At 41.8% G+C, this 17,744-nt stretch overlaps 1 protein-coding gene across 1 annotated transcript in view; it reads right to left on the minus strand.

Moving 5' to 3' along the window:
• Positions 1-17,744, minus strand: part of SYCP2L (synaptonemal complex protein 2 like) — a 110,414-nt gene that overhangs the window by 91,478 nt on the left and 1,192 nt on the right. The window contains exons 3-10 of the mRNA XM_054254652.2: positions 14,383-14,483; positions 13,645-13,669; positions 8,990-9,075; positions 8,790-8,878; positions 6,049-6,083; positions 4,149-4,291; positions 1,792-1,844; positions 839-884 (exon numbers count right to left, since the gene is read on the minus strand). Of these exons, the coding sequence (XP_054110627.2) occupies positions 839-884; positions 1,792-1,844; positions 4,149-4,291; positions 6,049-6,083; positions 8,790-8,878; positions 8,990-9,075; positions 13,645-13,669; positions 14,383-14,483 (578 nt within the window). The remainder of the gene's footprint in view (positions 1-838; positions 885-1,791; positions 1,845-4,148; positions 4,292-6,048; positions 6,084-8,789; positions 8,879-8,989; positions 9,076-13,644; positions 13,670-14,382; positions 14,484-17,744) is intronic.

Genomic DNA, 17,744 nt, shown 5'->3' on the forward strand with positions numbered 1-17,744 from the left:
ATGGAAGTGAATGGAAATTTGATGTCACAGAAAGAAGGAAAACCAAGCAGAGAGCAGAATCCTCAGACAAGCAGAGGGAAAATACACAGAATTGAGACACAGGAATCAGCCTACTAGAATCAGTTCTAGAGAGAAGGAATGTGTAGTGTAGCCAGGAATTGACAACTTAGCTCAGAGAGGACAAGAAGGGGACTTTGGACTCAAAGCAATGATGAAAGAGGACATTCTGAAGACAGGGTCCAGGAAACCCAAACAAAGTCAAGCTTCCAAGACCTATAAATATTTTAGCCTGAAACTGAGATACTATAGGATGAGGCTCTTTCATATGAAGAAACTTGTTCCCCTAGAAACCAAATTGTGGGGGTGGGAGAAGAAACTGGGCAACCTTGGGCTATAAGGTGCAAGGCAGAATGAGCTAGAGAGAAAGGAAAGTGGCCTCAAGTGTTGTGAATAAGAGGGAAAGACATAAACTAGAAGGAAAGCAGCAAGGAAATCATCCTTTTTACCCCAGTCTAGGCATGAATTATGTCACCCATGAATAGGGTAAAACGAGGCAAGCTTCCTGTAACTGTCCTCATGGATACAGTACAGACCCTCAAATTCCTTTTTCCAGTAGTAATAGTAGAGCCCTTGAACTTACTGGTTAGGGTTCTGTATGCACTCTGGTTAGGGTACGGTATGATCAGTTTGGGAACTGACATCACTAGAAGGAGACGTTCGCATCCTTTTTAAAATGCCCTTTGGAGTTATGAGAGCAGAAGTCTAACCTAACCATATAAACCTAACCACTGGTTTCACTGCACACCACCCTCAGGATCTCCAAGAGAGAGGAACATACCTCACGCTCATCAGCAAAAGCAGCGATACATGGAAACGAATACACCCTGCAAAATATCTCATAATTAAAAAATAAAATATGGATGAACCTTAAACACATCTACAGATGTTCTGTGACAAGCACTTCTAACTAGAGTCTGCCATCAAGTCTCCTCCTACAGAGCATGGTAATGGGATTCAAGCCTGCAAATGGAGATCTACTATGGGTAGATTTCAAATCTCCATCTGGCAGTCAATAAGCCAAGTTTACTAGTACTGTATCTCAACCCAGTTACTCAGCCAGATTCCCAAACAAAAGGAGTCAATTTCGCAAATACTGTCTGACCAAGGACTTAACTGTTCATGATACAACTACCTCCAGCAACCTCAAGTCAGGAAAGTGTTCTCCATAAAATCTATGGATTCTCTAAAGGATGTATTATTTTTAAATACCCCAAGTCACAAGTATAATAAAACTGATAGAGTTTTTCTTTTTGAGGTTGAGCCTCGCTCTGTCACCCAGGCTGGAGAGCAGGGGCATGATCTCAGTTACAACCTCTGCCTCCCGGGTTTAAGCCATTCTCCTGCCTCAGCCTCCTGAATAGCTGGGATTACAGGTGCTAATTTGTTTTGTTTTGTTTTTTGTATTGTTAGTAGAGATGGGGTTTCACCATGTTGGTCAGGCTGGTCTTGAACTTCTGACCTCGTGATCTGCCTGCCTCAGCCTCCTAAAGTGCTGGGATCACAGACATGAGCCACCACTCCCGGCTGATAGAGATAATTTTTAAACACCCTCCAACAAACCACTAGGCAGAAAGGGTCTGATACTCTCAAGTTGCTACTCAAGGGACAACTGAGTATGCTCTGTAAATGACATACCCAATATTCTCTCCAAACAGACCCTAAACTGTTCTTTTAAAAGATTAGACATTTTCAGAATACAGCTAGTCAATAATGCTCAGAGACACAGCTTACCTTCTTTGGTCACCAAGTCTGTTGTTTAGGTGATTGAGAAAACGTCTACTGTCCTTCAAAGCAAATGATATAAAATCTTTTATTTAAAAAAAAAATCAACATGTCTTAGTTAATACAACCTTGGCATATAGAGGCCTGTGTTTGCTTCTAAATGTCCAGGATGCAGTCACATCAATGAGGCTTTACAAGGATTTGTTATTACATGTTAACAATATTTATGCCACCAAGAGGAGGCTCCAGGATCATGTTTCCAGAAGGAACCTCTGCTCCCAGCATCCATTAGATTTTCAGCTGAGTAATATACTCAGGTCTTCAAAAGATAAATGGCCTGGTTATGTTTCACTGTGTCAGAAGAGTAAGCAAGATAAATACATCTTACTGATGACCCAGGTTACAAGATTTGACCAACCCATTGGGCACCCAACTCCCTAACACCCGCACAGCACAAGCCAACCACAAACCTATAAAATGTAACAACAATGGGCTTATCTACTGCCAATTTTCCTTTTCAGGAGTTCTCTGTTCCATGCTCTATCCCATTCCCTTCTAGGTTCCCCTCCCTTCTCCTAGCATGTGTTCTAATAACAAAGACTATTATTAGAGTTCAAACCAACAGCTCTCAGGACGAAATTTGTTACCCCAACATTCAAAAAACAAAGAGACACAGATCCAAGTTTTTGTTCCCTTTTGTTAGCAAGAATTGGCTGTTGGAGTCAGCATTCCTTATGCTCCTAGGACCATTCAGCAGTAAAGAGACATCAGCAGTGTGAGCCTTTCATGTAAAAGCAATTCCATTGAGAATTTGATAGCTTTGAGTTCTCATGACTTAGAGGCGGGCTTTAGTTCCATTTTACTGATGAGGTCACACAGGCTTCACAAGTCAACTACCTTGTCAAAATATGTACATCCCAATAAATTGGAGAGGTGGGGCTCAAACTCGAGGCTCAACCACGTTTGGAATAGCCCCAAAGCTGATGGTCTTTCTATTGAGATTATACAAAATATAATGGCTAAATAATTACTATATGCAGTATATAAAAATAGGCTTAGCGTCTGAGGAAATAGAAAGGTCCATAGTTAAAAAAAATCCTGGATACATAGCAATTTTGACCAGAAAGGTTTTGTCAACATGAGTACCGTTATTAAGAATTTTGCCTTTTCCTACAACGGTCTAACCCTATTTTTTTTTAAGACAGTCTCGCTCTGTCACTCAGGCTGGCATGCAATCGCATGATCTCAGCTCATTGCAACCTCTGCCTCCCGAGTTCAAGCAATTCTCCTGCCTCAGCCTCCTGAGTACCTGGGATTACTGGCACGAGCCACCACCTGGCTAATTTTTGTATTTTTAGCAGAGAAGCAGTTTCACCACATTGGCCAGGCTGGTCTCAAACTCCTGACATCGTGATCTGCCCACCTCAGCCTTCCAAAGTGCTGAGATTACTGGCGGGAGCCACTGCGCCCAGGCTTATTTTTAAAACTTTTTAAAAGAAGAGGGAAAATGTTTTAGCTATTTTAGGATGAAAGTGAACACACAACAAAGCCATAAGCTTTTTTTGTGTGTGTGAGGCTTGAGGACACAATTACCAAGAAGCCCAGGTTGCGGAGATGACACTGAAAAGTACTGTTTCTCCAAATGGCAGAGGCCAGATGGCTCAGAACACAACCGCCCCATAATATTCCTCTGCCAGGCCATGTCCATCACAGCAGCTGCCTTCTGCAAGACAAAAATGCCCTAATTTCTTCTTCAATTCTCCCTATCCTTCAAGGTCCATTGAAAACTGCTCACCCTTGCAAAACATTTTTAACTGGATCCATCAAAATCACCTAGTTCTGTCTCCTAAAAAGATGTCCTAGCCAGGAACTCACACCTATAATTCCAGCACTTTGGGAGGCCAAGGTGAGTGGATCGCCTGAGGTCAGGAGTTCGAGATCAGACTGGCCATCATGGCTAAACCCGATCTCTACTAAAAATAAAACATTAGCTAGGTGTGGTAGCGGGTGCTTGTAATCCCAGCTACTCAGGAAGCTGAGGCAGGAGAATCACTTGAACCCAGGAGACAGAGGTTGCAGTGAGCTGATATTGCACCACTCTACCCAGCCTGGGCAACAGAGTAAGACTCTGTCTCAAAAAAAAAAAAAAAAAAAGTCCTATCTGTATACCCACATCTAGCTCACAAATACTCTGTTCATATTGCCTTCAAATTGTTTACCTTAAGTGGGAAACAAGAAGTTTAAGAATAGCAATGTAATCACACTTGAGCAAAAAATCCTCCCCTAAGCCCAATGCACAGCAAAGATCTGGAAGGGTGCTTAATAAATATTGGCTAAACAGAAATTTGCATGACCAGGAATCTCACCGTCTCAAATTCTTGACCCTTAATTTCTTTGAAAGCTTCAGCAATGACTTCATCATCAAACCATTTATGGACAAGGTCATCCCTTGAATTTTTAATCGTCAGTCTACACAGCGCTTCAGTAATAGCAACCTGCTGGTCATAATCTAGAGATTCAAGACATGGTTAGACATAGGTAATTCTGGGCACAAAGCAAAAGAAAAAATGAGTTCCCGTGTTAGCACTTGCTCTAAGAAACTCCACCTGAGAAGCCTAGCATTGCGTCTTAGAGGTATCCACAGCAAGATGCATCCTAGAATAACTAGAATCTTTTTTTTGAGAGAGAGAGTCTCACTCTGTCACCCTGGAGGGTAGTGGTGGCTGGAATGCGGTGGCCCAATCTCAACTCACTGCAACCTTTGCCTCCTGGGTTCAAGTGATTCTCCTGCCTCAGTCTCCCAAGAAGCTGGAATCACAAGCATGTGTCACCATGCCTGGCTAATTTTTATATTTTTAATGCAGACAGGGTTTTGCCATGTTGCTCAGGCTGGTCTTGAACTTCTGGGTTCAAGCAATCTGCCCACCTCGGCCTACCAAAGTGCTGGGATTATAGGTGTGAGCAACCATGCCCAACCAGAATAAATTCAATATTTAAGAAATACAATAAAAATCTAAACAAGAGGTTGGCATATAACAATTTTTAAATATTTATGGGTGTTACATTTTAGATATGTTAAAATAGTCATCCAAAGCAAATCATCCAACAGCCTTAAAAATGTTTCTACAGGGCCAGATGCAGTGGCTCACACCTGTAATCCCCAAAATTTGGGGGGCCGAGGCAGGTGGATCACGAGGTCAAGAGATCGAGACCATCCTGGTCAACATGGTGAAACCCCGTCTCTACTAACGATACAAAAAATTAGCTGGGCATGGTGGCACGTGCCTGTAATCCCAGCTACTCAGGAGGCTGAGGCAGGAGAATTGCCTGAACCCAGGAGGTGGAGGTTGCAGTGAGCTGAGATCGTGCCATTACACTCCAGCCTGGGTAACAAGAGCGAAAATCCGTCTCAAAAAAAAAAAAAAATGTTTCTACTGGCCAGGCATGGTGGCTCATGCCTGTAATCCCAGCACTTTGCGAGGCAGAGGCAGGTGGATCACCTGAGGTCAGGAGTTTGAGACCAGTCTGGTCAACATGGCGCAACCTCGTCTCTACTAAAAATACAAAAATTAGCCAGGCATGGTGGTGGGCACCTGTAATCCCAGCTACTTGGGAGGTTGAAGCAGAAAAATCGCTTGAACCCGGGAGGCGGAGGTTGCAGTGAGCCAAGATCGCACCATTACACTCTAGCCGGGGCAACAAGAGTGAAACTCCATCTCAAAAAAAAAAAAAGTTTCTACAAAACAAAATCCCAAAATAACTTGTAGTATTTCACAGCAAATAAACTAAAACTACATGTAGTAACATGTTTAAATTTCATCACAGCCCAGTAGAATGGCATTTATAGAATGCTTTTAAAATCTGCAAAATAATAATGTATGTTGTTTAGGGATCTACAGAGTAAAAGTAGAAAAAGATGCTGGGGAACAAAACCAAATCCGAATCATGGAGAGGAAATTATACAAGGAACATGGACACAGGGGACTTAATCCATGACGCTGATTTTCTTTCATTTAAAAACAGACTTGAAGCTAATGTGCCAAAATGCTAAATTTTGCCAGAGCTGGCTGGTGAATAAATGAGTATTCACCAATTATTCTTTACAGTTTCCAGCAGCGAAAAGCTCTCAAAATAAATTTAGAATAAAGCCTTAATTCCTATCTTCAATTTGACCATAATTTATTCCCTGTAGTCCCAAGATGCTCATAAAACCCCCAGTGTCCAATATTTAATATTCTAATATTTAAAATTCTAAATGTTTCTTACCACCCACAGTCAACAGTGTCCTTGCAAGGCCTTCCCTGAAACATTTAGATAAATCACATTTAACTAAAGTAAACATCAAGAGGTAAAACTTCATTATACTAGCATTAAATCTTAAAACCAAAATATGTTTCTGAACCTATTTCAAATTCAGCATCAGAATTTCCTTAATGTCAATAATACAGATTTATTCAAAAGCCGTCTCAAGTTTATATATTAATGACCCAGGTGTTATGTTATTTTATTAGAAGCTAGAACTACTATATACACTCTGAGGTTCTGTTTTCTCTCCTGCAAAGGGAATTCAATTTGATCATCTCTGAGGGCTCATCAAGTTAATTCTGGAGTTTTCTAATCACCTCACCAACATGTGAGGGCACACATCCTTTTACACTTTGATACCTGCAGGAAATGATAGACAATGCTTCTTTCCTATAATCTGCTTGATCTAATTTTAAAAACTAATTTAGAGATGTAATAGGATGAAGTTATTATAATATTGTAACTAATGCAGACTCTTGTATTGTATATTCACTTAGAATTTTAAATAAATGCTAACAAGTATGAAAGTGTGAGTCAATCTTTTTTTGAGACCAAGTCTGGCTCTGTCACCCAGGCTAGGGTGCAATGGCATGATCTAGACTCACTGCAACCTCTGCCTCCCAGGGTCAAGTGATTCTCCTGCCTCAGCCTCCCAAGTAGCTGGGATTATAGGTGCCCACCACCATACCCAGCTAATGTTTTGTATTTTAATAGAGATGGGGTTTCACCATATTGGTCAGGCTGGTCTCAAACTCCTGACCTCAAGTGATTCACCCGCCTTGGCCTCCCAAAGTGCTGAGATTACAGGCGTGAGCCACTATGCCCCGCTGAGGTGATCTTTTAATGCCTGAAATAACTCCTATTTTAAAGAACAGAGTTGTTGAGAAACCTTGTGACAGTTCAGTCTCTTATAAAGAGGAGATTCATTTGTTGCTATTAAATAGAAGCCAGAAAACAGTACCACTGAGCAAAATTAATTCTGCTTAATTTCATGCTTGCAGGTTTTGCCTTTGAAGTCCAGAGCATTCCAGACTTTCTAGAACACACAGACAATAAGGTAGGGTGTTCAAAGATTAGTTTGAAAACTTAGGAGAAAACATGAGATCAGCTGCTCTCTAAATCTAAATACACCACTAAGAGTAGTGATTTCAGTAATGTATTAAATAATAATTTGTTTAGGAAAAATGCAGCGTAAAAACTATATCCTGAAAAGACTAAATGGACAAACATGATGGCAGTGAGTCCCATGCTCAACAATTACCCATTCAGGCCCTACACTGTGGCCACACACCACGTAAATATGTGCCACAATGATGTCCTCCATGCTGGCTGGTGGTTGGCACAGTCACAGGTTCAGTTCCAACTTCAAACCAGGGTGCTGGTTTTGTTGTTTCTATGGTCACACATTTCAACCTTACCTCCAAATCTCACATTCCAAGACCCACGCAAGAGTTTGGGTTACCAAAAAAAACAAAAAAAAATCTATCATTTGAAAAGCAATCAAAATTTGGCTGGGTGCAGTGGGTCACGCCTGTAATCCCAGCACTTTGGGAGGCAGAGGCAGGTGGACCACCTGAGGTCAGAAGTTCGAGACCAGACAGGCCAACATGGTAAAACCCAGTCTCTACCAAAAATACAAAATTAGCAGAACATGGTGGTTCATGCCTGTAATCCCAGCTATTCAGGAGGCTGAGGCAGGAGAACTGCTTGAGCCTGGGAGGCAGAGATTGCAGTGAGCTGAGATCATGCCACTGCACTCCAGCCTGGGCAACAAGAGCAAAACTCTGTCTCAAAAAAAAAAAAAAAAAAAAGGCAATAAAAACTCCATGCCCTATTAGTGTAGCTACTAGAAACCTTGGGGCACTTACTCTTTAGCAGATAATGTGGTAATCACTTTAAAGGATTACTTGATTTACCTTCACAAGAACTCTATCAAGTAGGTATTACTTTGACTCCATTTTACAGGCAAACAAACTGAGGTATGATGAAGTTAGGGCTGTGCTCCTAGACAACCAGCAAAAGTGGTGAACTAGGATTTGAAGTCAAGCAGTTCAGCTCTATGGTATGCACTCTTCACATTCTCCCATGACTCACTAATTTAGCTCACATTCACAGTGAAAAAATACAGCCTGAGAAAGCATTGTGCCTCAAAACTGATGCAAAAAGAAAAAAACAAACAAAATAATTCATAATATAAAAAAGGAAAAATCAGCAGGGCACGGTGGCTCATGCCTGTAATCCCAGCACTTTGAGAGGCCAAGGCGAACAGATCAGGAGGTCAGGAGTTCAAGACCAGCTTAGCCAACATGGTGAAACCCCATCTCTACTAAAAATACAAAAATTAGCTGGGCATGGTGGCAGGCACCTGTAATCCCAGCTACTTGGGAGGCTGAGGCAAGAGAATCGCTTGAACCTGGGAGGCAGAGGTTGCAGTGAGCTGAGACTGTGCCATTGCACTCCAGCCTGGACAACAGAGTGAGACTCCATTTCAAAAAAAAAAAAAGGAAAAATCTAGCAATGTCTTCTTTTTACCTCAGCCCCTCTTTATCACCTAGCATAGTGCCTGACACATAATAGGTGCACAAAGCACTTACCGAAGAGAGAAAGGGCATAATCAGGTCTAAAGAGAACCAAGACTGAAGTCATACAATCATGAGGGATTTTACCCTTTCACAACACATAACTTATACAAAGCCACTTACATAAGATGACATGTGCCTTCTGATAAAGGGAATTTTTTTCTCTCTTCTTGAGGTACAGCGTGCAAAATGCAGTTAAAAGTCTTCAAGGCCTTTTTGAAATTGAGAAGGCATTACATGGAGAAGAAACAAAACAGAGACCTATGTACAATCTTCTCTGAGGTTTCCAGAGCTGCTGTTATGTTTTGTTATCTGCAACTCACCTCCTGTTGAATCAAATGATTTCCAGTCTTTTCTGTCACCAGGAATCCTAAGCTAAGTAGGAAGGAATCCAACATCTGAATTTTCCCTGAAAGTATAATTTCAAAGAATCAAACTTATGTTTCAAAGAGTAAGAAAATGACTCCTATACAGGGTCACAGCTTTTGGCTGTTTGAGGATGTCCTTCTGGCTTTAATACAATGTAACTCACCTTGCAGGCTATGCCCTTACAATCCTGTTGCCTTCTGGTGTTAATGGTTGTGAGCATGTGCACATATGCATGCACACCTTTTTTTATATATTTTTTGAAATGGAGTCTTACTTGTCATCCAGGCTGGAGTGCAGTGGCACGATCTCTGCTCACTGCAAACTCCACCTCCCACGTTCAAGCAGTTCTCCTGCCTCAGCCTCCTGAGTAGCTGGGACAGCAGGCACATGCCACCATGCCCAGCTAATTTTTTGTATCTTTAGTAGAGATGAGGTTTCACCGTGTTAGCCAGGATGGTCTCGATCTCCTACCTTGACACACATTTATTTTACATGGTTCTTGGTGACTTATTTTGAGACCAAAATCTTACTTCAGCTCAGGAAAAATAATTCTTTGATACTTTTATTACAGCAGACTTTCTCAACTTTGGCAATATTGACATTTAAAGCCAGGTAATTCTTCTAAGAACTTGAGAACTGCTGTCAAAATGCAGGGGAAAAAATGAGTGAGGGAAAGATGCACACGAAGATAAAAACAAAGATGTGACAGATAATCTTACAAAAAGGGAAGAGAAAGTAACTGTAATGGACTCTTCTTGGTGGCCTCCCCACCATCCTTTCCCCCTCCTCTGTTATGGAACAGTTGTGCTATGTGGGTGAGACCCATCAGCTCTAGGGGTAAATCCTGACTGGTTTAAACTAGGTAGAGGCAGCCCATTTATCTTTTCATAGTGACTGGTTCATTTGGAGGGTAGGATATCCAATCAGAGGAAAGCTAGGGCTTTTGTTTTCTGGCTGAGGACAGTGAAGCTTTCTCCCCAAGTTGTGAACCTGGAAGCATAAAGTTCTGGTTGTAACCACCAAGGGAAACCACCTTGAGAGCAAGGACTAGACTCTGAGAAAGCCAGAACCGAAAGAGCTGTAGAGACAGAGTGGAGCCACTCCATTTCCAAACTGCCCGCCTCTGGACTTCTTAGTTCCTTGAGCCAGTAAATCATCTTTATCATTTAAGCCTATTTGAACTAGATCTTCTGTTAAACATATCCAAAGCACTCTGCCTCAGTAGCTGTCAACTAGAGATGATTTTGGACACTGCAATCTCTGGAGATGTTTTTGGCTGTCATGAGTCAGGGGTGAATGCTGTTGGCATCTAGAGGGTAGAGGCCAGCGATGCCACCAAACACCCTCTGATCTACAGGATAGCACCCATGCAAAGACTTACCTGGTTCAAGATGTCTATATTGCCAAAACTGAGGAACTCTGTTGTAATAAAAGTATCAAAGAACGAATTTTCCTGAGCTAAAGTAAGATTTGGCTTCAAAATAAGTCACCAGGAACCATGTAAAATAAACATGCTTTCAACCCTTAATATCAGAAGACAATGCAACAGGATTGTAAGGGGCATAGCCTGCAAAGTGAGAGTAGCATTGTATAAAAGCCAGAAAACGATGAAAAGCTCTGACCACGTCCCTCCCCACACCCTAATAATGCTCTTACATTTATTTAACACATTCAGTTTGTTCTTATACAGAGAAAAAATAATTTTGATGTTAGTACTTAAGAGTAACTACCAGTAAAATAAAAGTAGGACATAAGCCATTCAAATCACGAGAGACAAACTGAAAGACAGTCATAATCCACATAGCAGAACACAAACAAAAGAATCATAAAAAATCAATAAGAAGACATAAGTTTCAGAACAAAAAGGGAGGAGTGATTAATTTTGTCAATTGCAGACGGAGGTGGGAAGAAATTCAATAAAAAATATTTCTACTTTGGAGAGGGGGATTAGACATTAGCTCAGCAGAGCCTGGGCATAAAAGTCACCCAAGACAACTGTCAAAGGCACATGTGAAAACCTGTCAATTGCAGAGAAGTCAGCCCTGCTAAGGTGACCAGAGTGGGCTCTAAGCACAAATTGTCATTGCTATAGATGGGACTATGTCCCCCCAAAATTCATATGTTGGAGCCTTAACGCTCAATGTGATGGTATTTGAGATGGGGTCTTTGGCAAGGGAAGTTTAGATAAGGTCATAAGGGTGGGGTCCTCATGATGGGATGAGAGCCCTTTTAAGAGCTCTGGCTCGGTCCCGGCATGGTGGCTCATACCTGTAATTCCAGCACTTTGGGAGGCTGAGGTAGGTGGATCATCTGGGGTCAGGAGTTCAAGACCAGCCTGGCCAAACACAATGAAACCCGTCTGTACTAAAATTCAAAAATTAGTTGGGCATGGTAGCACATGCTTGTAATCCCAGCTATTCAGGAGGCTGAGGCAGAAGAATAGCTTGAACACTAAAGGCAGAGGTTGCAGTGAGCTGAGAACGTGCCACTGCACTCCAGCCTGAGCAACAGAGGTAGACTCTCTCCAAAAAAAAAAAAAAAAAAAAAAGCAACCTCTGACGCTCTGTCTACCTTATAAGACCACAGCAAGAAGCCAGGTCTCTGCCCACCATGTAGGCACACAGCAAGAAGCCAGGAAGAGGCCATCACCAGAACCCAACCATGCTGGTACCCTAATCTCTTACTTCTAGCTTCCAGAAATAAGTGGCTGTCATTTTAGCCTCCCTATCAATGGAATGTGGTTATAGCAGCCTAACTGGACTAACACAGCCATCTAGACCAGGGTTTCCTCTACCATGGGCAATGAAAGTCATTACAGGATTACATGAATCTATAAATTCACCAAGCAATGACTGTAGACTGAATAGATGGCTCACATGTGCACTGTTTTTCAAATATACAGTATATACACATTGTTGGGATTAATAAAAAGCAAGTTTATTTTAAAATGCTACAAAAATCAAAGTACTTTTTTAACCATTGTGTATTTTATCACCGGTTTTTAAGACAGTAACTGTCATTCTGGTGTTCATAAAACTTTGACTTGAAAATATTTGGAGCCACTGATTTGAATTATAGGCCCAACCGAGTCAACCAAGTTTTAAAGTCAACCAAGCCCGGTGCATGCTTCAGCTTCCGGTCCTAAATTTCCTCAACTTGCAGAATGTAGTGTTAATTCACGACAGCCTTACAGAAGAAAACCAAAAAATGTACCATAGGAAAAAGACTTATCAAGATGGCTTCAATTTCCAAAATGTTTAAATATTTAAGTGCGTCTTTGAATCCATGGTATCATAATTCGAATGCCAAATTACCTTTTTTTTTTTTTTTTTTTGAGACAGGATCTTGCTGTCACCCAGGCTGGATGGAGTGGCAGCATCATGACTCACTGCAGCCTCAAACTCTGGGGCTCAAGTGATCCTCCCATCTCAGCCTCCCAGGCAGCTGGGACTACGGGTGCACGCCACCACACCTCGATGATTTTTTGTAGAGACGGGGTCTCACTACGTTCCCCGGGCTAGTGTAGAACTTCCGGATGCAATCAATCCTCCCTCCTCGGCCTCTGAAAGTGCTTGAATTACAGCCGTGAACCACTGCACCCAGCACAATTACCTTCAACTTGAGCTATACTGAACAAAATCAATCTAGCCTCCAAAGTTTCTAAAATTTTACCTTTTATACTCTTGAAAGACAAAAAAAGCATGTGAATCAGCTCCAAGTTAAAACAGTAGTAGCTAAATTTTGCATATTTGAATAACAAAAATGGCTATTACCTGAACAGAGCTAACCATATGTCAAGAGCAGATAAATAAAAATGTTTCTCAGGGCTGGGCATGGTGGCTCACCCCTATAATGCCAGTACTTTGAGAGGCCAAGCCGGTGGATCATCTGAGGTCAGCAGTTTGAGACGAGACTAACATGGTGAAACCCCATCTCTACTAAATACAAAAAATTGGCCAGGAATGGTGGCACACGCCTGTAATCCCAGCTACTTGGGAGGCTGATGCAGGAGAATCAGTTGAACTCAGGAGGCATAGGTTGCAGTGAGCCAAGATTCAGCAATTGCACTCCAGCCTGGGCAACAAGAATGAAACTCCATCTCAAAAAAAAAAAAAGCCCAGGCACGGTGGCTCACACCTGCAATCCCAGCATTTTGGAAGGCTGAGGTGGGCAGATCACAAGGTCAGGAGATCAAGACCATCCTGGCTAACACAGTGAAATCCTGTCTCTACTAAAAATACAACACATTAGCCAGGCATCATGGCATGCACCTGTAGTCCCAGCTGCTTGGGAGGCTGAGGCAGGAGAATTGCTTAAACCAGTGAGGCGGAGGTTGCAGAGAGTTGAGATCATGCCACTGCACTCCAGCCTGGGTGACAGCAAGATTCCGTCTCAAAAAAAAAAGTTTCTTGGAAAAAAACAGACATTTTTCTACAATGAAATGCATTTCCAAATGACACCATGATGACCATAAAGTGGCTGATAAATCCTAATACAATGTTTAAACTCACTTTTATTTTTACATGTCATTTAAATATTCTTTTCTCTGTGCCAGAATATTCTATTAATGAAAAATTAATAGCCAATTAGTAGCTGACAATATACTTACCTTCACTACTACTCTTGGAAATAATCTAATAAAAAGAAAGAAAAAATAAAGCTTGTATTATTTTAAACAGCATGATAAACTATAACATGAGTGTATTAGTGTTAACTTTCTCTAATAGGCAGGTATTGACTTTACAGAAGAATTTTAGAGAAAGCCTAGTTTGGCCTTAATCACATCCTTAAAATATGCATAGCACTCTCAATCAGGTGACTAACATATTATTTGCATGTATGAAAATAAATCACTTCTCATTTTTCTTTAACATTGTTTATATATAGTTTCTTACTATGTCATGTTTAATAATATCTAATAATAATACATGAGAGTCTTTTTTTTTTGAGACAGAGTTTCACTCTTGTTGACACTCAGGCTGGTGGCAATCACAAGGTCTTGGCTTCCTCCAACCTCCGCCTCCCAGGTTCAAGTGACTCTCCTGCCTCAGCCTCTGAAGTAGCTGGGATTACAAGCACCCGCCACTACACCTGGCTAATTTCTGTATTTCAGTAGAGACGGTTTCATCACATTGGCCAGGCTGGTCTTGAACTCCTGACCTCAGGTGACGCACCCGACTTGCCTCCCAAAGTGCTGGGATTACAGGCGTGAGCTACCATGCCCGACATCATGACAGTCTTTTGACAAAACTCGCCTATCAGAGAAAACGATGTTTTATAAATAACTTGAAGATTCCTGCCAATTACTAGTGGTAGTTGCTCAGTGAAGCATCCATCCCCTCCTTACCAATGCTGTGTCGAAGAAGTCTTCTATAACACGAATCAGTGATGCGTCTGAGGCTAAGGCTTCTGAGGTCAGAATTCCTGTTGTTCTTTCAAACCAGAAAACTAGGTACACAGGAGAACACTAACGTAACTACATAAGACTAAAGGCTGCCTATTCAATAAAATTTCACAAGACAATTTTCTCATTAGAAAAAAATCTTAAAGATCATTTTCCATTCCATTCCAATGAGGCCTGGCTCTGAGGCTTCCCACCCAGAACACTTCAGGATGGTGCCATACTACTACAGAGCTGTGGTAAGCTCTCAGAGATCAGCAGGAAATAGAGACCCAGCCAGGATGCCAGAAAGCCATATAAAGGGACTAGTGAGGAACATTTAAGACATAAATGAGGCCAGGCATGGTGGCTCACATCTGTAATCCCAGCACATTGGGAGGCCAAGGCAGGGGGATCACTTGAAGCCGGGAGTTCAAGACCAGCATGGGAAATTCGTCTCTGCAAAAAAATATAAAAATTAGCTGGGCGTGGTGGCGCACACCTCTAGTCCCAGCTACTTGGGAGGCTGAGGTGTGAGGATCACTTGAGCCCAGGAGGTCAATACTATAGCAAGTGCTGTGATCACACCACCGAACTCCAGCCTGGGTGATGGAGCAAGACCCCCTCTCCAAAAAAACAAATAAACAACGAGATGAATGAACCTCCCCAGCACAGAGGAAGAAAAATCTTGCAATCTGAGAATCTGCTGAAAGCAAACTATCAGAGAAAATACAGAATTTGGAAAGTTCTCAGAAGTATTTGTGGTTAAAATAAATATGCCTCAGGCCTAGGTATTTTTCTTTCGCAAAACACTTCCAGCTAATTAGAGATATTTTCCCCTATAGGAATATATATCCAATTTATTATTAAATTGCTGGGATTGGTATAATTTAAAATAAACTGTAACCTTTCCTCTCCCACCCCAGAATATACAGCATTTACTCAATAAAGCAAAAGCCATCTTATTTTTCCCATGATTTTTGCTGAGACAGGTCACTCTTAGGGGAAAAAAAATTAAGAAAAATCCTGCAGGCATAGTTAGAAATCATCAGTTAAACATGACATCAGTCACATGGATTTCTCAAGAACAACTCTTGCAGGAGTCAGCCTTCAAAACTTGCTATACTTTGGGCCAAGAACCTGACACACCCAGGCTGAAGATAAATAAACCAGTTTTCAACCTTGGCTGTGCATTAGGAAAACCTGGGGAGTCAGGAAACATCCTCCCCACCCCCAAAGCCTGGAACCTATCCCAGACCCAGTCATCAGAATCACTGGTGTTACACCCCTACCTGAGTTTTCTATTTTAGGTTTAAGAATATTTTTGAAGGCTCTCCAGGTGACTGTAATGTACAGCAAGTTCTGAAAGCCATTACTACGTTCCAAGTAAGGTTTCTTTTGTCTCAAATCAGACAAATACTTGCACTAGATTGACTCATCCACCTTCTGAAGAAAGCTTTTCTCCAATAGCACAAGAGAAGAAATGCCCCTCTATGCAGTAGAACTCACTGCGAAGGCTGTGTTTGCTCCCTCCCTATGTTCATGCTCAAAATACTATGCTTTTTAAATACACTGCCACCACTCCATGTATCCCTCTAAAGCCTGTGGCCCTCCCAGTACCCTCCCAAATACACTGGTTGAGTAGACACAGAAGCGGTAGAAAGGCTGCACTATCTCATCAATACTTGGGAACAGGAAATTCTCACTGAACCCATTTATGTGCCCTGGTCACACGTTGTCTAACAGACACTCCAGTTCTCCCAACAGCTGTATCATTACTAGAAGCCAGACACAATAGCAATGACTTATTAGCAATATGGTATCAGACAAGTTGCTTAAACCTCCTGAATTTTAAGGTACAGGACTAAAGATATTCCTTTCTGTAGAGAATTTTTTTTTTTTTTTTTTTTTTGAGACAGGATCTCACTCTGTCACCCAGACTGGAGTGCAGTGGCATGATCTTGGCTCACCACAACCTCTGGCTCAAGCAATTCTCCTGCCTCAGCTGCCTGAGTAGCTGGGATTACAGGAACGTGCTACTACTGCCCAGCTAATTTTTGTATTTTTAGTAGATGAGATTTCATCGTGTTGACAAGGCTGGTCTCAAACTCCTGATCTCAGATGATCCACCCACCTCAGCCTCCCAAAGTGCTGGGATTAGAGGTGTGAGCCACTGTGCCCAGCCAGGAATTCTTAGTCTATGGAATAGAAGAACTTCCAAGCACACTTTGTGCTGTGTCTGCAAACACAACTGTCTTTAGAAGTACAGAGTCTAGGCTGGGCGTGGTGACTCACACCTGTAATCCCAGGGAGGATTCAGGGAGGGAGGCTGAGCCAGGCAGATCACTTGAGGTCAAGAGTTTGAGACCAGCCTGGTCAACATGGTAAAACCCTGTCTCTACTAAAAATACAAAAATGAGCCAGGCATGGTGGTAGGTGCCTGTAAACCCAGCTATTCCAGAAGCTGAGGCAGGAGAATTGCTTGAGCCCAGGAGGCAGAGGTTGCAGTGAGCTGAGATCACATCACTGTGCTTTAGCCTGGGTGACAAAATTAAGACTCTGTCTCGGAAAAAAAAAGAAAAGAGGTAGAAAAGATTCTAGAGTCTAGTATCCATCCTCTTTGATAATGTTGATCTATTGGCAAAACCTATGTGAAATAATGTATGGTTATGAAATTTCCATCACCAACCAGAATTCCAGTGGAATATGGAAATTCCTCCTTGAGTTCAAAACTCCAGTAGGGATTTGATCTGCCACTTTTTTAAACCATGGGAGGGAATTCTTAAAGCAAAATAGAAAAGTTAGGTTGGGGAATATTCCTATTCATTCCACAAAAAGTCAGCTGAGGGTTCCAAAGTACACTTAGGACATCTCTGCTTCATTTCCTTTGAGGTTTATCTCCTTTCCTCTGCTTCCTATTAGCTGCATAAGTCAGTGTATCAGCAGGTCAAGTGGGGTTAAATGCAAAATGAAATATATAGATTTGCATAAGCACAGTCTTTAATTCCCCCTGCAAACACTTTTAAAGTCCCTGAGAGGAATTTGGGAAAGCCTGGAGTTTGCTTTCTCTCCTGAGGGGGTAGCTTCATAATTAGATGCATTTTAGAGTATTAAAGAACAGAGACAAACCTTGGCCCAATCTGGCCTTAATAAACTTCAGGTATTAGAGCTCAAAGGGTAAATCAAAGACATTATTAGCAGCGAGATCATCCTTCCACCCTACTTCTTCCCCCACCCCTCCTCATCAATAAACAAACTTGTCTCTGGGCTGCAAAAACCTCACTATTAAGAGGAGAACTGCAGCCAGGTGAGGTGGCTCACGCCTGTAA

This window comes from Callithrix jacchus, chromosome 4 (assembly GCF_049354715.1).
Source record: "Callithrix jacchus isolate 240 chromosome 4, calJac240_pri, whole genome shotgun sequence".
Classification (NCBI taxonomy): Eukaryota; Metazoa; Chordata; class Mammalia; order Primates; family Cebidae; genus Callithrix; species Callithrix jacchus.